The 18,040-nt window shown below is 40.5% G+C and overlaps 1 protein-coding gene across 2 annotated transcripts in view; it reads left to right on the top strand.

Moving 5' to 3' along the window:
- Nucleotides 1–11,903, top strand: part of myt1la (myelin transcription factor 1-like, a) — a 62,754-nt gene extending 50,851 nt beyond the window's left edge. For both annotated transcript variants that reach the window (XM_089022002.1, XM_089022003.1), the window contains 5 exons: nt 2,717–2,938; nt 3,021–3,112; nt 3,192–3,295; nt 4,221–4,364; nt 9,760–11,903. In XM_089022002.1, the coding sequence (XP_088878128.1) occupies nt 2,717–2,938; nt 3,021–3,112; nt 3,192–3,295; nt 4,221–4,364; nt 9,760–9,900 (703 nt within the window). In that variant the 3' untranslated portion in view covers nt 9,901–11,903. The remainder of the gene's footprint in view (nt 1–2,716; nt 2,939–3,020; nt 3,113–3,191; nt 3,296–4,220; nt 4,365–9,759) is intronic.
- The last annotated feature ends 6,137 nt before the right edge of the window (nt 11,904–18,040 follow it).

The following is an 18,040-nucleotide window of genomic DNA, read 5'->3' as shown; positions in this document are numbered from 1 at the left end:
CTACGGGCCACATTGTAGTTATGGTTTCCTCTCGAAGGCCGTTATGAATTTGGGGAAGCCATAAGAATGTTTAATCCCCCTGCACATATTACATATAGAGCGCACAACAAATTAATGAATAACTAGTTTTCAAATCTGAAGTCAAGAATAATGACTGTTATTGTGGTTTACATAAAAAAATGAAATTTTGGTTATGATTTTAGCAAGCATCATGGAATTTCATGAGTTTGATTTGCTTTCGTGGGCCGAAAAAAATGATATGGCGGGCCGGATTTGGCCCCCAGGCCTTGACTTTGACACCTGTGCTTTGGACTAATATCAATTGGATGTCATTTGGTTGATCTTAGTTGACATGAATCCATAAATGTGTTCCATTTGGTCAAGTAATTACATTGTTAAGAGACAAACTGAATGAATTTTTGGAAAATGAAGAACATCAAATTAAAAACTAGTTTGATAAAAAATAAAAGCCCTATAAATGGTCTAAAAGACCAGTGTCAAACTCAAGACCCGGGGGCCACATCATTTTATTCAGCCCGTGAAAGCAAATCAAGCATGTCAAGTGCCATGATGCTTGCTAAAGTCCAAACCAAAATTTCAAATTGTCATATTTAAACCACAATAAGTCATTATTTTTTGCTTTCAGATTTGAAAACTAGTTATTCATTAATTTCTTGTGTGCACTGTATGTAATATGTGGAGGAGATAAAACATTCCTCAAATTCATAAGGGCCCTCTAGAGGAAACTGTAACTACAATGTGGCCCGCGCCAAAAAATGAATTTGACGCCCTGGTCTAAAATGAGGCAAAATATGAAAGTAATTGATAAGATATAAGAGTAATTGACTGTCAAAAATACCTGCACATTTTGGTGTCTTCCTGAAACGTCTTTTATCCTGCAAATTTAGGCAATCTTGAGGATACATTGTCAGAGATGTTCGCTTAGACACTTTGAACAACAGCTCGAACACAGGACGATTGTCTTTTACTGCCGACAGGGAGCGTGAATTTCATGAAGCCACTTTGTGTGCCCTTCTTTGACCGACCTCTGCAGCCCCCTGCCAAGCTTTTTATTGATAGTACATGCAAATTCAAGTTATACATTAGTAAAACGCTATTTTCTTGATTTGAATACCACACCCCTGGACGTCCCATGGACACCCCACCAAGTCTTCCCCTGGTAGAAGCACCAACATCCATAAACCAACAGAACGTAGACATTTTAAGCCTTTCCATGCTGATAGATTTGTAACCTTACTAATGAGCTTTTCTCATACAGGAGTGTACCAAATACCCCCAACCGCCCTGTACAAGGTATCCACAAATACTCCCGTAGGCCCAAGGCTAGATTTCCTACCCGAGGATGACAGTTTAACAGTTTGATTCTGTTAATTTAAAAGTGAGCTCAGATTCTCTGTGCTCCACTGTGTATTTGGCCTTGTGGTCACATCTGTTGGACAACCAAGCATACAGCAAATTTTAAAACATGATAACTTCTATTCTGTCTATTCTTTATCACACGTACAAAAAGAGTTGTGTCGTGGAAAATTTGCAATGGGTGTTGTTGAGGCATTTTTTTAACTCGTACACTGCCAGATGATGTGCAAAAATGTGTTGACTACGGTGCCAGGGTTTTTGTCATTTTCACTCAAATTCCAGGACCCACAGAATAGTGAGTTTTAGGACTACATAAACATTCAATACAGCGTTAGAAGCGTTAGACTCGCTTCTTTCATCAGAAAAAGAGTTCATTCCTTAGGGGACTAAAATAAGTTTTTTTTTTCATGAAACAGCGAAATCCTTCACTAAACCGCCATGGTGGGGTAAGGTTCAATTTGGATCATTCGTACAACAGACTGCTTAGGCAACATAGGCTTAGTTATGCTGATGAGGTAATGCCAGAGCAAATGGGGCAATTGGGCCAGTCGTAGACCTCCTACTCAGGCAGGACAATAGAAGTAATCAGTGCAGCCTCAGGGAGTAGTCCTCTTCTCCCCCCAACCTGAGAGCAGGGACCAACCATAGCAGAGTCTGGCACAGTAGGGATATATATATATATATATATATAGGGCGGAAACTACCAGCAAGACTTTAGTTCGCTGAAGAAGCATATTGGATAAGAAGCGAAACGTCCGACACCTTCAAACAAGTACAGATGACAGCTGAAGAAACCTTTTCATCGATGGACTACTCCTGTACGACTGAGAGCTTACACAGAAGTTCATTCCTAAGTTACAGTATATGGGTCTGGAGTAATAGCAAGTGGCAAGTGGGAGCGTGGCTATACAAAAGGCAAATGCTGCCCCCTTGTGGAATGGAAATAACATTTCCAGAGGTCTGACCAGCGCTTTATCGCCCATGCAAGAAAAAAATAACATATATAATTAAAATATTGCATCATAACCTCATAAAGAATTAGAATAGGGTTATGTGTTTTTACAGTCTTATGAGCTTTTGTCCATCTTTAGTCTGTCAAAAGATGTTTTCTTGGCAAACGGCACATTGCCATGGCAACACATTCTCGCAAAAATTCACAATGTTGCATCATCTTGAAGACCCAAACAATTTTCAGAGCAAATATGAAGTAGATCTTTTTATCCCCTGACCATGATGTCCACCCACTTTGCCGTCAATCAACTTACTCGGAGCACCATTGAGCGTGTATTCTTCAGAAAGGGGAATCTGTATGAGGCCTATGTGTGCATTCCCATCTCAGGTGTCCAGTGCCAGGCTGTGATGGGCAAGGTCACGTGACTGGCAAGTACGCCTCCCACCGCAGTGCGTCAGGTTGTCCCCTAGCGGCCAAACGGCAGAAGGACAGCTATATGAACGGCACCCAGCTGGCCTGGAAGTCGGGCAAGACGGACGGCATGACGTGTCCCACGCCGGGTTGCGACGGCTCGGGCCACGTCAGCGGAAGCTTCCTGACCCATCGGAGGTGAGCCAACACCGGTGCGGAGCGTTTGCATCCCGTTACCGTGGCAACCGGTGGAAATGATGCCTCTGTTGTTCTGCACCAGTCTCTCCGGTTGTCCCCGGGCCTCCTCGGCCATGAAGAAGGCCAGGATAAGCGGCACGGAGATGCTGACAATCAAGCAGAGAGCCAGCAAAGGTGAGATTCCAGCCGCAAATTACAAACGGCAGCCAATAATGAATAAGATTGTGGTGTTTGTTTGCATTTTCTCATCCAGGCATTGAAAACGACGAGGAAATCAAACAGCTGGATGAAGAAATCAAAGATATCAACGAGTCCAACAATCAAGTGGAGTCGGATATGATTAAACTGAGGACGCAAGTAGGATAAGCAGACTTCTTTCACTTCATTGTTATTCACGTAACGCTTTAACGGCAAAAGTATTGGGACGAAAATGTGCATGAATGAACTGACCAATCAAATGACAGATTGAGATATGTTGTGTGAAATTTCAAATTGCGTCTATGATTCAATATGAGATGAAAATCAATGCATGTGAATAGATGCAGCGTATGCTTGGGATTATTTGAATGGGAAATAACTTGCTGATGTCGCTTTGGTACACTATGAGTGAACAAGTCTGTGGACTGCAGAAAAAGTGCTGAAAGGAAGAGGAAAGGAAAAGAAGAACTAGAAAAGTAAAATTACAATGCCTGTATAAAGGTTGTAGTAGGCCGTACTTATTGTGATTTGATATGAGTGAAAAAATGCTAACACAAGTGGAAATGCAGACAGTTTACCTATCTAGCTGGCTATCTATTAGCTATCTATTGGCTAGCTAGCTAGCTTTCTATCTTTTTGAGTTACTTCTGGGTTGAGTGAACGCTGGCGCGTGTGGCTGCCGCTACTCACCCACAGAAAAACTTATCCTGTGACTGTAAAGTGACCTTGAGAGTTTTGAAAGGCGCTTAGAAATCAAATGTATTATTATTATTATTATTATTATTATTATTATTATTATTATTAGCTATCAATTAGCTAGCTAATCCGTTTCTATCTATCGTTATACCTGTGCTTGTCTGTGACTGTAGTGTCCTTGAGAGCTTTGAAAGGCGCTTAAAATGAAATGTATTATTATTATTATTATTATTATTATTATTATTATTATTATTATTATTATTATTATTATTATTATTGGAATAGTCCCTCTGTGTAGCTTAGCCCTTATGGATTATCATTATTATTCCATGAAAGGGTTAAGGCGGCAATCTTTGGTAAGTGAGATAAAATGTTATCGCTACGCTAGATCACCACAATGGAGAGCAGCCTGAAGTCCATGGAGGAGGAGAACAAAGTGATGGAGCAACAGAACGATTCGCTGCTGCACGAGCTGGCCAACCTCAGCCAGTCGCTCATCAACAGCCTGGCCAACATCCAGCTGCCGCACATGGTAACCACGCCAACCCCACCAACCCCGTCCGTCTCCCGTGCATGTCTTCATCCTGTGCTCCGTTGCCCAACATCTTCATTTCAGGAGTTGGAAGGCTCCTACAGTCATCTCTTCACATTTAGCTGTGCGTTCTGATTTACTACAAATGACGGTGACTAATTGGTGCATCTGATTGCACAAATTAGCTCTGCCTTACAGGGCGCTATCGCACTCATTTTCCATTCATTTTGCTTTTTATCCTCACAGAGTGAGGGGTCGTACAAGTGTCTGAGGTTATTGGAGCCTATCCGAACTGTTTTCACTCAGTGGGCGGGGGACACCCTGAACATACATTAACAAACAACAATGGACAATTTAGAGCAGGGGTGCCCAATATGTCGATCGTGATCAACTGGTAGCTCAGGGAATGGTCCCAAATTGATCACAAATGGAGTAGGATGGAGAATAAAAATGTATGTCCGTGTGCAGGTTGGGACATATTTTTGTGTTAGTGCGCACTGCACATTTAGCATCATATCAGTCTCATTTCACACAAAAAAAATATTCAAAAAAAAGTAATAAAATAAAAAAGCAGGTACCCGGATCTTCGGAAGTTGTTGTTGCTGCTTGCAATCAGAACTATTCTGCTATGTATTATTTATTATACAGTAAAGTCTCGTTATATCGATATCGGATATATCGATAGTCCCGGTTATATCGATACTATTTCTATGCACGCACGGAGAAAATTACATGCAAACGGGGTCGGATATATCGATAGTCCCGGTTATATCGATATTTTTTCGGACTCCCTTGAATATCGATATAACGAGACTTTACTGTATATATTTTATAATAACATTAATATAATAATAATAATAATAATAATAATAATAATAATAATAATAAAATAAATTATTAGCCAATTCTCAGGCACACAAAGACAAACAACCATTCGCACTCCCACTCACTTTCAGTGACAATTTGGAGTGTTCAATCAGCCTGCCATGCATGTTTTTGGAATGTGGGAGGAAATCGGAGTCCCCAGAGAAAACCCACACGGGTCCAAGAAGAACATGCAAACTCCACACAGGGAGGCCGGACAGGGACTTGAACTCACGAACTCTACACTGTGAAGCCGGTGTGCTAATCACTCGTCTACTGGGCTATCCCGTTATGCCATTTTATTTTTATTATTATTATTATTATTATTATTATTATTATTATTATTATTATTATTAGTAGTAGTAGTAGTAGTAGTAGTAGTAGTAGTAATAGTAGTAGTAGTAGTAGCAGTTGTCATATTATTATTATTATTATTATTATTATTATTATTATTATTGTAATATTACTTCTTTTCCTTTCGGCTTTTCCCTTCAGGGGTCGCCACAGTGAATCAATGTCCTCTATCTATCCATCTATCTTTTGTGCATCCTCTTCTCTCACACCAGCTACCTTCATGTCCTCTTTGACCATATCCACAAACCTCCTCTGGTCTTCCTCTGGGTCTCCTGCCTGGCAGTTCAAGGCTCAGCATCCTTCTCCCGATATAGTCACTCTCTCTCCTCTGGACATGTCCAAACCATCTCAGTCTGGCCTCTCTGACTTTCTCTCCAAAGCCTCTAATATGAGTTGTCCCTTTGTCTACTTTTTTGAAGGTGTCGGACGTTTCGCTTCTTATCCAAGATGCTTCTTCAGCGAACTAAAGTCTTAGTGGTATTATCGGCCCTATATATATATATCCCTAATGTCCAGACATGGCGGCGCCGGACACAGCTATGATAGGTCCCTACTCTCAGGTTGGGGGGAGCAGAGGACCACTCCCTGCGGCCCCACCGATTGTTCCTACATTCCTGACTAACGACTGGCCAGTTTGCCCCACTCCCTCCGGTATCACCTCATCAGCATTACGAATGTTGCTTAACCTGTTTTGCCTAAGCAGACTATTGTATGAACGATCCAAATTGAACCTCACCCCACCAGACCGGTTTAATGAAGGATTTTGGTGTTTTATGAGAATCACTTCTTTTACTCCCCTTTCAAACCATCTATGTTCTTTTGCTGGTTTAGGGAGAGTAGGGACCTATCATAGCTGTGTCCGGCGCCGCCATGTCTGGACATTAGGGATATATATATATATATATATATATATATATATATATATATATATATATATATATATATATATATATATATATATATATATATATATATATATATATATATATAGGGCCGATACTACCAGTAAGACTTTAGTTCGCTGGGGAAGCATCTTGGATAAGAAGGGAAACGTCCGGCACCTTCAAAAAAGTACAGATGAAGGCTGAAGAAACCTTCTCATCGTTGTCCCTCTAATGTACTCATTCCTGATCCTATCCAATCTGGCCACTCCCAAAGAAAACCTCAACATCTTCAGCTCTCCTACCTCCAGCTCTGCTTCCTGTCTTTTCTTCAGTGGCACTGTCTCCAGTCCAAACATCATGGCTGGTCTCACCACTTTTATACACTTTTCCTTTCGTCCTAGCGGAAACCCTCCTATCACACATCACACCTGACATTTTTCTCCAGCCGTTCCAGCCTGCCTGGACACGCTTCTTCACCTCTTTTCCACACTCTCCATTGCTCTGGACAGTTGACCCCAAGCACTTAAAATCTTCCACCTTCTTTATTTCTTCTCCCTGTCGCACCACTCTTGCACTTGGATCCCTCTCATTCACACACATGTATTCCGTTTTGCTGCGACTGATCTTCATTCCTCTTCTTTCCAGGGCATATCTCCACATCTCTAGTTTCTCCGCCACCTGTTCCCCGTTCTCGCTACAGATCACGATGCCATCTGCAAACATCATGATCCAAGGAGATTCTTGATCTAACATCGTCTGTCAGCCTGTCCATCACTATAGCAAATAAGAAGGGGCTTAGAGCTGAACCCTAGTGGAGTCCCACCTCCACCTTGAATTCCTCCGTCACACCGACAGCACGCCTCACAACTGTCTTACAGTCATGATACATGTCTTGCACCGCTCTGACATACTTTTCTGTCACTCCAGACTTCCTCATGCAATACTACAGCTCTTCTCTGGGCACCCTGTCGTACGCTTTCTCCAGATCTACAAAGACACAATGCAATTCCTTCTGACCTTCTCTGGACTTCTCTATCAGCATTCTTAAAGCAAACACTGCATCTGTCGTACTCTTTTTTGGCATGAAGCCACACTGCTGCTCACAAATGTTCACTTCTGCTCTTAGTCTAGCTTCAACTACTCTTTCCCAGAGTTTCATTGTATGGCTCATCAATTTTATTCCTCTGTAGTTAGTACAACTCTGCACATCTCCTTTGTTCTTAAAAATGGGCACGAGTACACTTCGTCTCCATTCTTCAGGCATCTGTTCACCATCTAAGATCTTGTTGAATAACCCAGTCAGGAACACCACCGCCACCTCTCCGAGACACTTCCATACCTCGATTGGTAAATCATCAGTCCCGAGTGCCTTTACCCCCTTCATCCTCTTCAGCGCCCTCCTCACTTCATCCTTGGTAATGCTTGCTACGTCTTGGTCCACAACAGTCCCGTCTTCTACTCTTTGTTCCTTCTCATTTTCCTCATTCATCAATTCTTCAAAGTACTCTTTCCATCTTGCCATCACACTACTGGCACCTGTTAATACATTGCCATCTCTATCCTTAATCACCTGCTGCAGGTCCTTACCATCTTTGTCTCTCTGTCTCACCAGCCTGTCAAGATCAATCTTGCCTTCCTTGCTGTCCAGCCGAGCATACAAGTCATCATAAACCTCTTGTTTGGCCTTTGCCACCTTTACTTAAACCGTGCGCTGCATCTCCTTGTACTGCTGTCTACTCTCGTTCGTCCTCTCAGTGTCCCACTTCTTCTTTGCTAACCTCTTTCTCTGTATACACTCCTGCACCTCCCCATTCCACCACCAAGTCTCCTTATCTAACTTTCTTCCACTCGATAGACCAAGTACTTTCCGACCTGTGTCTCTGATTATGTTCGCTGTAGTTTGCCAGTCATCTTGCCCACCCAGTGCTTGTCCTACCTCCTTGCTAAATGTCATGCAACACTTCCTTTTTCAACTTCCACCATTTTGTCCTCACTTCAGCCTTTGGTTTCTTCATCTTCCTCACTACCAGCGTCATCCTACACACTACCAACCTATACTGTCTGGCTACACTCTCACCAACCACTACATTGCAGTCACTGATTTCCTTTAGATGGCGCCATTGACACAAAATGTAGTCTACCTGTGCAATTCTGCCCCCACTCTTATGTCACCCTATTTTCCTGTCTCTTCTGAAAGAAAGTATTCACAATAGCCATTTCCATTCTCTTAGCAAAGTCAACCACCATCTGTCCTTCAGCGTTCCTCATCTGGAGTCCAAACCTGCCCATCACCTCATCATCTTTGTTTCCTGCGCCGACATGTCCATTGAAGTCTCCACCAATTACAACCCTCTCACTTCTCGGGATATTCTGTATGACTTCATCAAAGTCCAACCAAAATTTCTCCTTCTCCGCCAGCTCACATCCTACTTGTGGGGCATACCCACAAACAACATTGAACATCACACCTTCAATTTCTAGCTTCAGACTCATCATTCTATCTGATACTCTTTTTACTTCTAAGACATTCCTAACAAACTCCTCTTTTAAGATAACCCTAACTCCATTTCTCTTTTTGTCTTCACCATGATAGAACAACTTAAACCCTGATCCTAAGCTTCTAGCCTTGCTCCCTTTTCACCTGGTCTCCTGGACACACTGTATGTCAACCTTCCTTCTCTGCATCATGTCAACCAGCTCTCTACCTTTACCTGTCATTGTTCCTACATTCAACGTTCCTACTCTTAGTTCTATACTCTTGGCGTTCCATTTCTCTCTTTTCCTCCGGGCACACATCTCTCCTCTCCTTCTTCGACCAACAGTAGTCAATTTTCTACTGGCACCCTGAAGGTCAACAGTACCAATGGCGGCCGTTGTTAACCCGGGCCTCGACCGATCCGGTATGGGATTCAGAGGTTTGATTTGCATATTGTGGAAGAAGAAGAAGTTATATTAGTATTACTACTACTATTATTATTGTTATTATTATTTCTATTAGTACTATTACTGTTACTATTATTATTATTATTATTACTACTATTACTACCATTACTATTATTACTATTACTATTACTATTACTATTGTTACTATTATTATTACTACTATTACTACTACTACTACTACTATTACTACTATATTACTATTACTATTATTACTATTACTATTATTAAAAACACTGATTTAGAGTCTTCCATTGACCGGCCATGCATGTTTTTGCTTGTTCACTGGATGTGCATGTTCCAACTTTCTCATCCGAGTTTCATTGAAGGCAACATTTCTACTCTTCCACCAGGACCCGATGAACGAGCAGAACTTTGACACGTACGTGAGCACTCTGACGGACATGTACACTCACCAGGACCAGTACCAGACCCCGGAGAACAAAGCGCTGCTGGAGAACATCCGACAGGCCGTGCAAGGCATCCACGTGTAGCTCCACCCACAACAACACGCAAGCAAACAAACAAAACAGGTTCTGCTTTTTTTTCTAGGTTTAGTTTGCTGCTGCTGTAAGCCACTGTCACTTTCATCCTGATACCACTTTTTATTTACAGTGATACCTCGGTTTACGAACCCCCTGGCTTATGAACTTTTCAGTTCACGAACGTTACATTTATGAAAAATTTACCTTGGAATACGAACTTTACCTTGGCATACAAACTTTTTTCGTACACGGAGCTGCCTCAATGAGTGATGTGTCATTGGCAAATGAGCCCGTTCTTCTAACAACAAAATGGCAGCCGACTGTTTTTGTCCTCTGTTCCCCGCCTCCAGTCTTCGGTTAAAGCCACGTAGGGCAGGGCAGACAACAGTGAGAGTTTCAACTTTGATAGTTCAAAGGCAGAGTGCAGACTGCAAGGTTAAAATATCCCATCAATCAGGCTCCACAAACAACCCGCACAAGCCATCTGTACACTGGATGCAAAAAGCTATTAACCCAGCTAAACAGAACACAATTGATGAGGAACTAGATACAATTATCACAGAGAAAGCACCTACAAGGGATCATTCCTCAAGATGATGAAAGAAGAAGGTTAGATTCCTCATCAAGTGTTTAATGCTGAGGAAAACTCCATTCCATCAAGCCATCAACGACCATCACAAAGGTAAATAAAACAACTTTATGATACAGTAAAGTTTATTTCTTTAATTATAATACCATAGCACATTTATTATACAAACAATAAGGTATATTTTGTGTAGTTTTAAGGCTTACTTAGTAGAAAATTATGTTTTATGGGGACCTGGGAACGGATTATTCTGATTTTAATGATTTCCTATGGGAAATTAATTTTTGGGATACACACTTTTCGCACTGTCTGGGAACCAATTAAATTCGTAAGCCAAGGTATCACTATATTTATTTATTTATTTATTTATTTATTTATTTATTTATAATCGCCTCACTTATTTTGGATCCAACATTTAACTTTTGTACATTTTCATACGACCTGATATAATGTGACATACAGCTGCTAATGTATTTATCTATTGATTGATTCATTGATGGTCAACGTGAAGCGCAATCAAAGCAAGAGTGGAAAGTTCAAACACCATCACACGGAAATATCCAAGTGAACTAGTATTGGAGACAATCTGCCACTGGTTGATTGATCGATTTATCGATCGATTGATTGGTTCATGAGCCGCCTGGATGAGCTGATAGGGCATGTTTATTCAGATGCAATCTATATTTAAAAAAAAGTTAAGGTATATGCAATTTCCTATGAATTCAACAACCATTGATCACTGATTGATGTTTTTACCGGTTTTGTATTCACTTTTACTACAGACACACAATGACTCCTTTTTTTTCTCCTCCATCTTTTCATGTGTTGTGAGCGTGTCGATGGGGGATGTAAGGGTTGGAGGCAGCTGGCTGGCTGAACTTACAGGGTCTCACACACACGCACCTCATTGTACATTTGCACTCATCATCCACTCAGCAGACTTTTTCCTAACATGCATGCACTTTATTGGGGCCCGTTTGAACACGGCAAGAAAAAAAAGAAGGAAAAAAAAATACAGTGCTGACTTGTGCATCCAAAAGCTGATTTTGGAGTCATATATGGGAGTGGAATTAGGTGGTGGTCGCTCGAAATTATTCACGCAGTCCCTACATGAGCAAACGACTACTGTAGTGGTGTCTTGAGATACAAGTTTTTTTTCTTCCTGGACCACACTCTGAACTCAAACATTCATCCATCCATTTTCTGATCTGGTTATCTTTGCAAAGGTTGTATGCTGGATCCTATTCCAGTTGTCTTCAGCCAGTAAGTGGGGGACACCCTGAACCAGTTGCCAGCCAATTGCAAGGCAAACAGACGAACAACCATCCGCACTCGTAGTCACATGTAGTAACAATTTTGAGTGTTCAATGAACCTGACATGAATGTTTTGGGACGGTTGGAGTAAACCTGATTACCCGGAAACCCCACGTAGAGAACTTGCAAACTCTAGAATCGAACCCTGCAACTGTGCACTGTGAGGTCAACACGCTGACTGGGCCAACTCGAAAAAAATCTGTCACGGTTTGCAAGGTGGTGATGGTGTGGTCCCCAAAAAAGGCAGGAGGGAGCAGTAGGTTGTATTTAACAAATTGTATTAAAATAAAGTCAGCAGGAACAAAATCTAAAATATCAAAGTCACAGAACAGAAAAGAACAGAACAGAAAAGTATAAAGTATCAAAGAAAACCATGAGAAAAAAATCTGCCAAGATGAAACCAACCTGAGAGGATGAAGCAAACATACACAATGCATACAATGGAATTACCCGACACCAAATGGTCATACCGGGAGTCCTTTTGACTGCCACTGATTGGAACGACCAGCACCTGTGCAGGCGGGGGACCGACACCGCCACCCCCGTTGGTCGCCAACCAGATCGTGAAAATTCAACTCAAATCTTTTTTTGTGTGTCATTGAAATCTCTTCGATCCTTCTCCTCCAAAAATAACAAAGAGAATTTTCAACAAGACAATATCAGTCCATAACATTATACTGAGGAAGAAATTGTACAGTATTAACAAGTACAGTGATACCTCGGTTTACGAACCCCTTGGCTTACAAACGTTTTCGGTTTACGAAAGTTAAATTTATGAACATTTTACGTTGGCATACAATTTTTTTTCGGGATACAAATGGAGCTGCCTCAATGAGTATGTATCGTTCGCGAACAAGCCCGTTCTTCCAACTGCAACATGGCAGCCGAGTGTTTTTGTCCTCTATTCCCCAACCCCAGTCTTCGGTTAAAGCCAGATACAGAGAGAGTGATGCCGTTATCCAATAAGAAAATGGCTGTCAACTTTTTTTTCCTCTATTCCCCACCCCCAGTCTTCGGTTAAAGCCAGGTGGTTGGTCAACAACGCAGCAGTGATTGGAGAGACATGCAGATGACAGTGAGAGAGTTTCAACTTTGATAGTTGAAAGGCAGAGTGTAGACTGCAAGGTTAAAATATCCCATCAATCAGGCTCCACACACAACCCGCACAAGCCATCTGTACACTTGATCCAAAAAGCTATCAACCGAGCTAAACAGAACACAATTGATGAGGAACTAGATAAAATTATCACAGAGAAAGCACCGACAAGGGATCATTCCTCAAGATGATGAAAGGAGAAGGTTAGGTTCCTCATCAAGTGTTAAATGCTGAGGAAAAAGGCCACTCCATTCCATCAAGCCATCAACGACCATCATAAAGGTAAATAAAACTACTTTATTATATAGTACAGTTTATTTCTTTAATTATAATACCATAGCACATTTATTTTACATGAAATAAGGTATATTTTGTGTACTTTTAAGGCTTAGAAAATTAGAAAGTCGAAAATTATATTTTACGCAGACCTGGGAACGGATTATTCTCATTTTAATGGTTTCCTATGGGAAATTAACTTTTGGGATACACACTGTCTGTGAACCAATTAAGTACGTAAACCAAGGTATCGCTGTTACAATTGAGAATATTTTGACACTTTGATAGTGTTCAATTAAAATTGGCTCATTCTGCTTTTCCAGAATTGGCCACATGGGGTACTCTAAGACAGTCGTGCTCAGTAAGACTTCTCAACTCATCAGTGTGATGATGAATTAGTAATTCTATGCAGAGGATAAAGAATATGACGTTTTTTTTTTCTTTCTACGTGTCCTGCTTACCTGATTCACTGCCATATACAAATTTATTCTGGAATTGAAAATTTGACAGAGCGCCATTCACGAATTTGTTCGGGTTTTGTTTTTTTCTTGTTTTGGTGCCGATAAAGCGCTGGCAATGGCCTCTGGCAATGGCCTCTGGCAATGGCCTCTGGCAATGTTTTTCCCTTCCACAAGGGGGCAGAATGTCCCTTTTTTTCCATGTTAGCACTTTTTTCCAGCTTCAGCTGTTGTTAAAGCGCGATATAAACCACTAGGTATGTATTGCATTGTATTTAGGACGGCCGCCCTCATTTCAAAGTCATATAACTCCGGACCCATATATTTTAGGAATTGACTCTTTTTTTCTGCTGAAAGAAGAGAGGTTTCTCACGCCGTACTGAATCTTTATGTATGTAGTCCTCTCTTCTTCTTCTTTTCCTTTTGGAGTATGTAGTCCTCTAAAACTCAATATTCTGTAGGTCCTGGAATTGAAGTGACAATGACAAAAACCCTGGCACTGGAGAGGACACATTTTTGCACGTCTGGCAGCGAAGGAGTTAATGTTGGCTCATAACTCCCCAAAAAAATTAAGTCAGTCCACTCGTATCTCAAGACATCGCTGTATTGCAAATGAAATCAAGTGTACAAAGACAGCAAATATACCTTTTTTATAACAATCACCACCTCGTTTTTCGTATACCTTTGACTGTATTTTGCATTGTTATGTCATTTTGAAAGGAATCCCGAGGATTTCAGAGAATATTGAGATTATTTTAACGTGTGTAAAAGATGAAATCTTGTTTCTTCAACGGTGGAACAGGAAAACGACAGTTATGGCTCAAGATGTGTTATGACCAACTAGGGATTGAAAAGCTTTTGATCAATGTTTTCATATCTAGAATCAGGTCCATGCACTCGTATACTCTTTGTTCTCTCTGATAAGTCAAGTCAACACACTCGTCGAGCAATTGTGGTTGACTAATATTTTCTCCATTACTAGTGCCACCATTCGCTTACTAATATCCAATTCAACCTTAGCAAGTAGACTACTTGGCCTAACTAGTGTGTGTGCACTATATCCTCCTGGATTACATGAGTAGCACCAAAAAAGCCCACCAGCGATAATTACATCATAGCAACATGTAGTTGGTTTAGTACACAGGAATTTGGCAAGCACACTTGTGACGACAAAGAGCATACAGTGATACCTCGGCTTACGAACGTTTTAGCTAACGAACCTTTCGGTTTACGAACATTAAATTAGCGAGAATATAATCTTGGCATACGAACCAGTTTTCGGGAAACATACGCGTAACAATGGCTGGTGGAATAGTTTTCGGCGGAAGAACACCGAACCACACGGTCGAATGGCGCCTCCGTGGCTGCCGGGCTACTTTTCGTCACCTCCTTTCTTTGAGTGCACTCCCTCCGTGCAGACGTGGTTTGTTATCGAGTGTAGTACTTTCGCTTTTTGGGGACCGAAAAAGACCCAACCACAGGTTAGTGTTAAGCCGAAGAAGACATTAAAGAAAATTACAGTTGAGCAGATGAAGATCATCGAAAAACCCGAACGAGGTGTGCGTTTGTGTGACTTCGCGTCCCAGTACCAGTATGCTAAGTTGACCATTTCTACGTGTGGCTAAGAGTGTTTCTGTGTTGTCTAAACAACGGTCTTAGGCAATAGAAGAGGTTGAAAAACTTCTGTTGATTTGGGTTAACGAAAAGCAGCTAGCAGGGGACAGTGTGTGAGGGTAGTATCACCGAGAAAGCATGGCAACTTCACTCGGATATCATCAAGAGGCAACTATATGAACGACTATCACAAAGGTAAATAAAACGACTTTATTATACAGTACAGTTTATTTCTTTAATTACAATACAATAGCACATTTATTAGACGTAAAATAAGGTATATTTTGTGTAGTTTTAAAGGACAAGCGACGTGTCCGGACAAGTTGTGTCCATAATTTGTAAAATCGCTTCAAATGACTTCTACTGAGCATATTTTACAAAGATTCCACCGCATATAGCTATGTTTTACGTTTTAAGACTCGCGCTGAATATTCCGGAAGTCTTGTTTTTGAGTTGGTGACGAGTCCTCACCCTACGTCACTGAAGGAACGCCCCTGACTGAGAAAGGACATACCTTGCATCACCTCAATGCATTTTGCGGTACTTTGTTTGGTCTGACAAGTGTTGATCCATCTTGATGGCGAAATTAGAAGGTAAACACATAAATAACGCAATGGTGAATTATTGTATGTTACACCGAGACAACTCTTTGATATTCGTTGAAAAGAATTCCAAGCTGAAAAATAAAACTATTTCCAACGGAGCTCTGCCGCCATCTTCTGCATTTTCTGTGACACTACATATCAGTCTTGAGCCATCAAAACGACCCAGGAAAACCTTCTTTCATCGATTGCAAACATTTATACTTTCCTCTTCAGACCTATTTAGTCTTGGCGTCTTGGCGTGACGTCACGAACTGGGGGCGGGACTTTTGAAAATGCCCAATTCGCAGGCTCAATTTTTTGCAGATTTTGGACACTGTCATTTTTATTGGTGTTTTGCATTTGACTAAAAATATCAGCCTGCGTGTTTTGTGTATTTTAGATGCTATAAAACGTTTTTCTGATGTCAGTTAGGAAACAAAAAAGTGACGTCGGTTGTCCTTTAAGGCTTATTTAAAGTCAAAGTCAGCTTTATTGTCAAATATGCTAATATGCATGACATACAGCACAGATGAAATTTCTGTCCCCTCGAACCCAGCGTGCAAGGCATTTATAATGACTTTAACAAACAATAAACACAAAAATGCAAATTTGCCAGGAGAGAGAGAGGAGCCGCTGCGTGTTCACGCGCCGCCATCTTGGTGAAAAAACAATAATAATAACATGACAAAACAAAGACACAGAGAGTCATTCATTCTTCAGGACTTTCTGATGACACGAAGCAGAAGAAAATTAAGATTTATGGGGACCCGGAAACGGATTATTCTCATTTTTAATGGTTTCCTATGCAAAATTAATGTTTGGATGACACACTTTTCACTTTACGCACACTTTCTGGGAACCAATTAAGTTTGTAAGCTGAGGTATCACAGTACAAGTACATAGACCTTAAAGCCGGATGTCACGGAGATAAAAGAAACACTCAAGGGGCTTTTCAACCTCATGTCTGTCTGATAATGGAACTTGAAGAGGACACCAAACGGCCACCTGACAAAAAAAGGACGCATTTTGTTGGCCTGTCTTGATGAATTGACGTCAAGTAACGTTGCGGCTTTTAGCTTCCCGCTGATAAGTTGCAGCATGTGTTGAATCAATCAAGTTTTTCAAGACCAGGAGACGAAAGCACAATTAAAAGACAGACGCCAGACTAGATGTTCATCACATGTACAGTACAAACTAACGACCATGAAAAAAAAATGCAGATTATAAATACTTGTGTAATGCTGATTATTTATTTGTTTATTTCTTTTGCGGGAGTGGATTAAAAAAAAACAATTTTATTGAACGTAATGCTCCTCTTTTTTTTTGTTGTATTGTTGTCACTTGAATGATTTGATGACCTTTTATGCACATGGCATGAGTTCTTTTCATCTTTTTTGATGTGTGTTGAGGTCATGAGTTCTTATATGCTCGGTTTATTTCAAAGGTGAGTTTTTTTTAATCATGATGGTGTTTGGGATCTTTTGCTCTTCGGAATAAACCCTGTGTTGCAATTCTGCTTGTCACCTCTTCTTGGTGAAAAAGAAGGCTCACACTAATCCTCTTCAAAAAGATAGCTTATTTCACAAGAATTCTTTGATATCAATGTTCCACTTTGGTGTGACTTAAAAAGAATAAATGTTTAAAACTGAATGCTTTTTGAAATGTTGAAAATAAACACATCTATTTTGTAGCATATTGGATTAATTAGTTCATAAATCACGTATTATTTTAAGTACAGTGTTGTATTTTAACATGATCATAGAATTATCTAATCATAAAAAAAAACATTTCAAGGAATAATTACATGCGTAGTGAATACATGCGTATGATAAATACAACACAAATAATTATATATTCAAAAAAATGTTTAAATAATTAAATACAGATTGAAATCGTTGTTTGAAGTTCCTCTTCCTTTCATAACTGTTGCTGTGTTACTTCCGGGTCGAGTGAACGCCGACGTGAATGGCTGCCGCTGCTCAACCGCACAAAAAAAAAAGAGTTAAAAAAATTAGTTATTATCCCGTGACTGGAGTTTTGAAATGCACTTAGAAATTAAATGTATTATTATTATCATTATTAAATCTTCTTTTCCTTTCGGCTTTTCCCATTATTAAATACATTTCGTAAATTTCGTAGTTTCATAGTTCGTTATTGGTACTCCTTACATCTAGAGGGCGCTACCAAAACGAGAAAAACATCCCTTCTACTTCCGAGTTAA

The sequence above is a fragment of the Hippocampus bargibanti genome, linkage group LG19 (genome assembly GCF_051943395.1).
Source record: "Hippocampus bargibanti isolate YZ-2025 linkage group LG19, ASM5194339v1, whole genome shotgun sequence".
NCBI classification, from domain to species: domain Eukaryota; kingdom Metazoa; phylum Chordata; class Actinopteri; order Syngnathiformes; family Syngnathidae; genus Hippocampus; species Hippocampus bargibanti.
The sequence above is the reverse complement of the archived record's forward strand: the minus strand, read 5'-3'. Positions and strand labels throughout refer to the sequence as shown.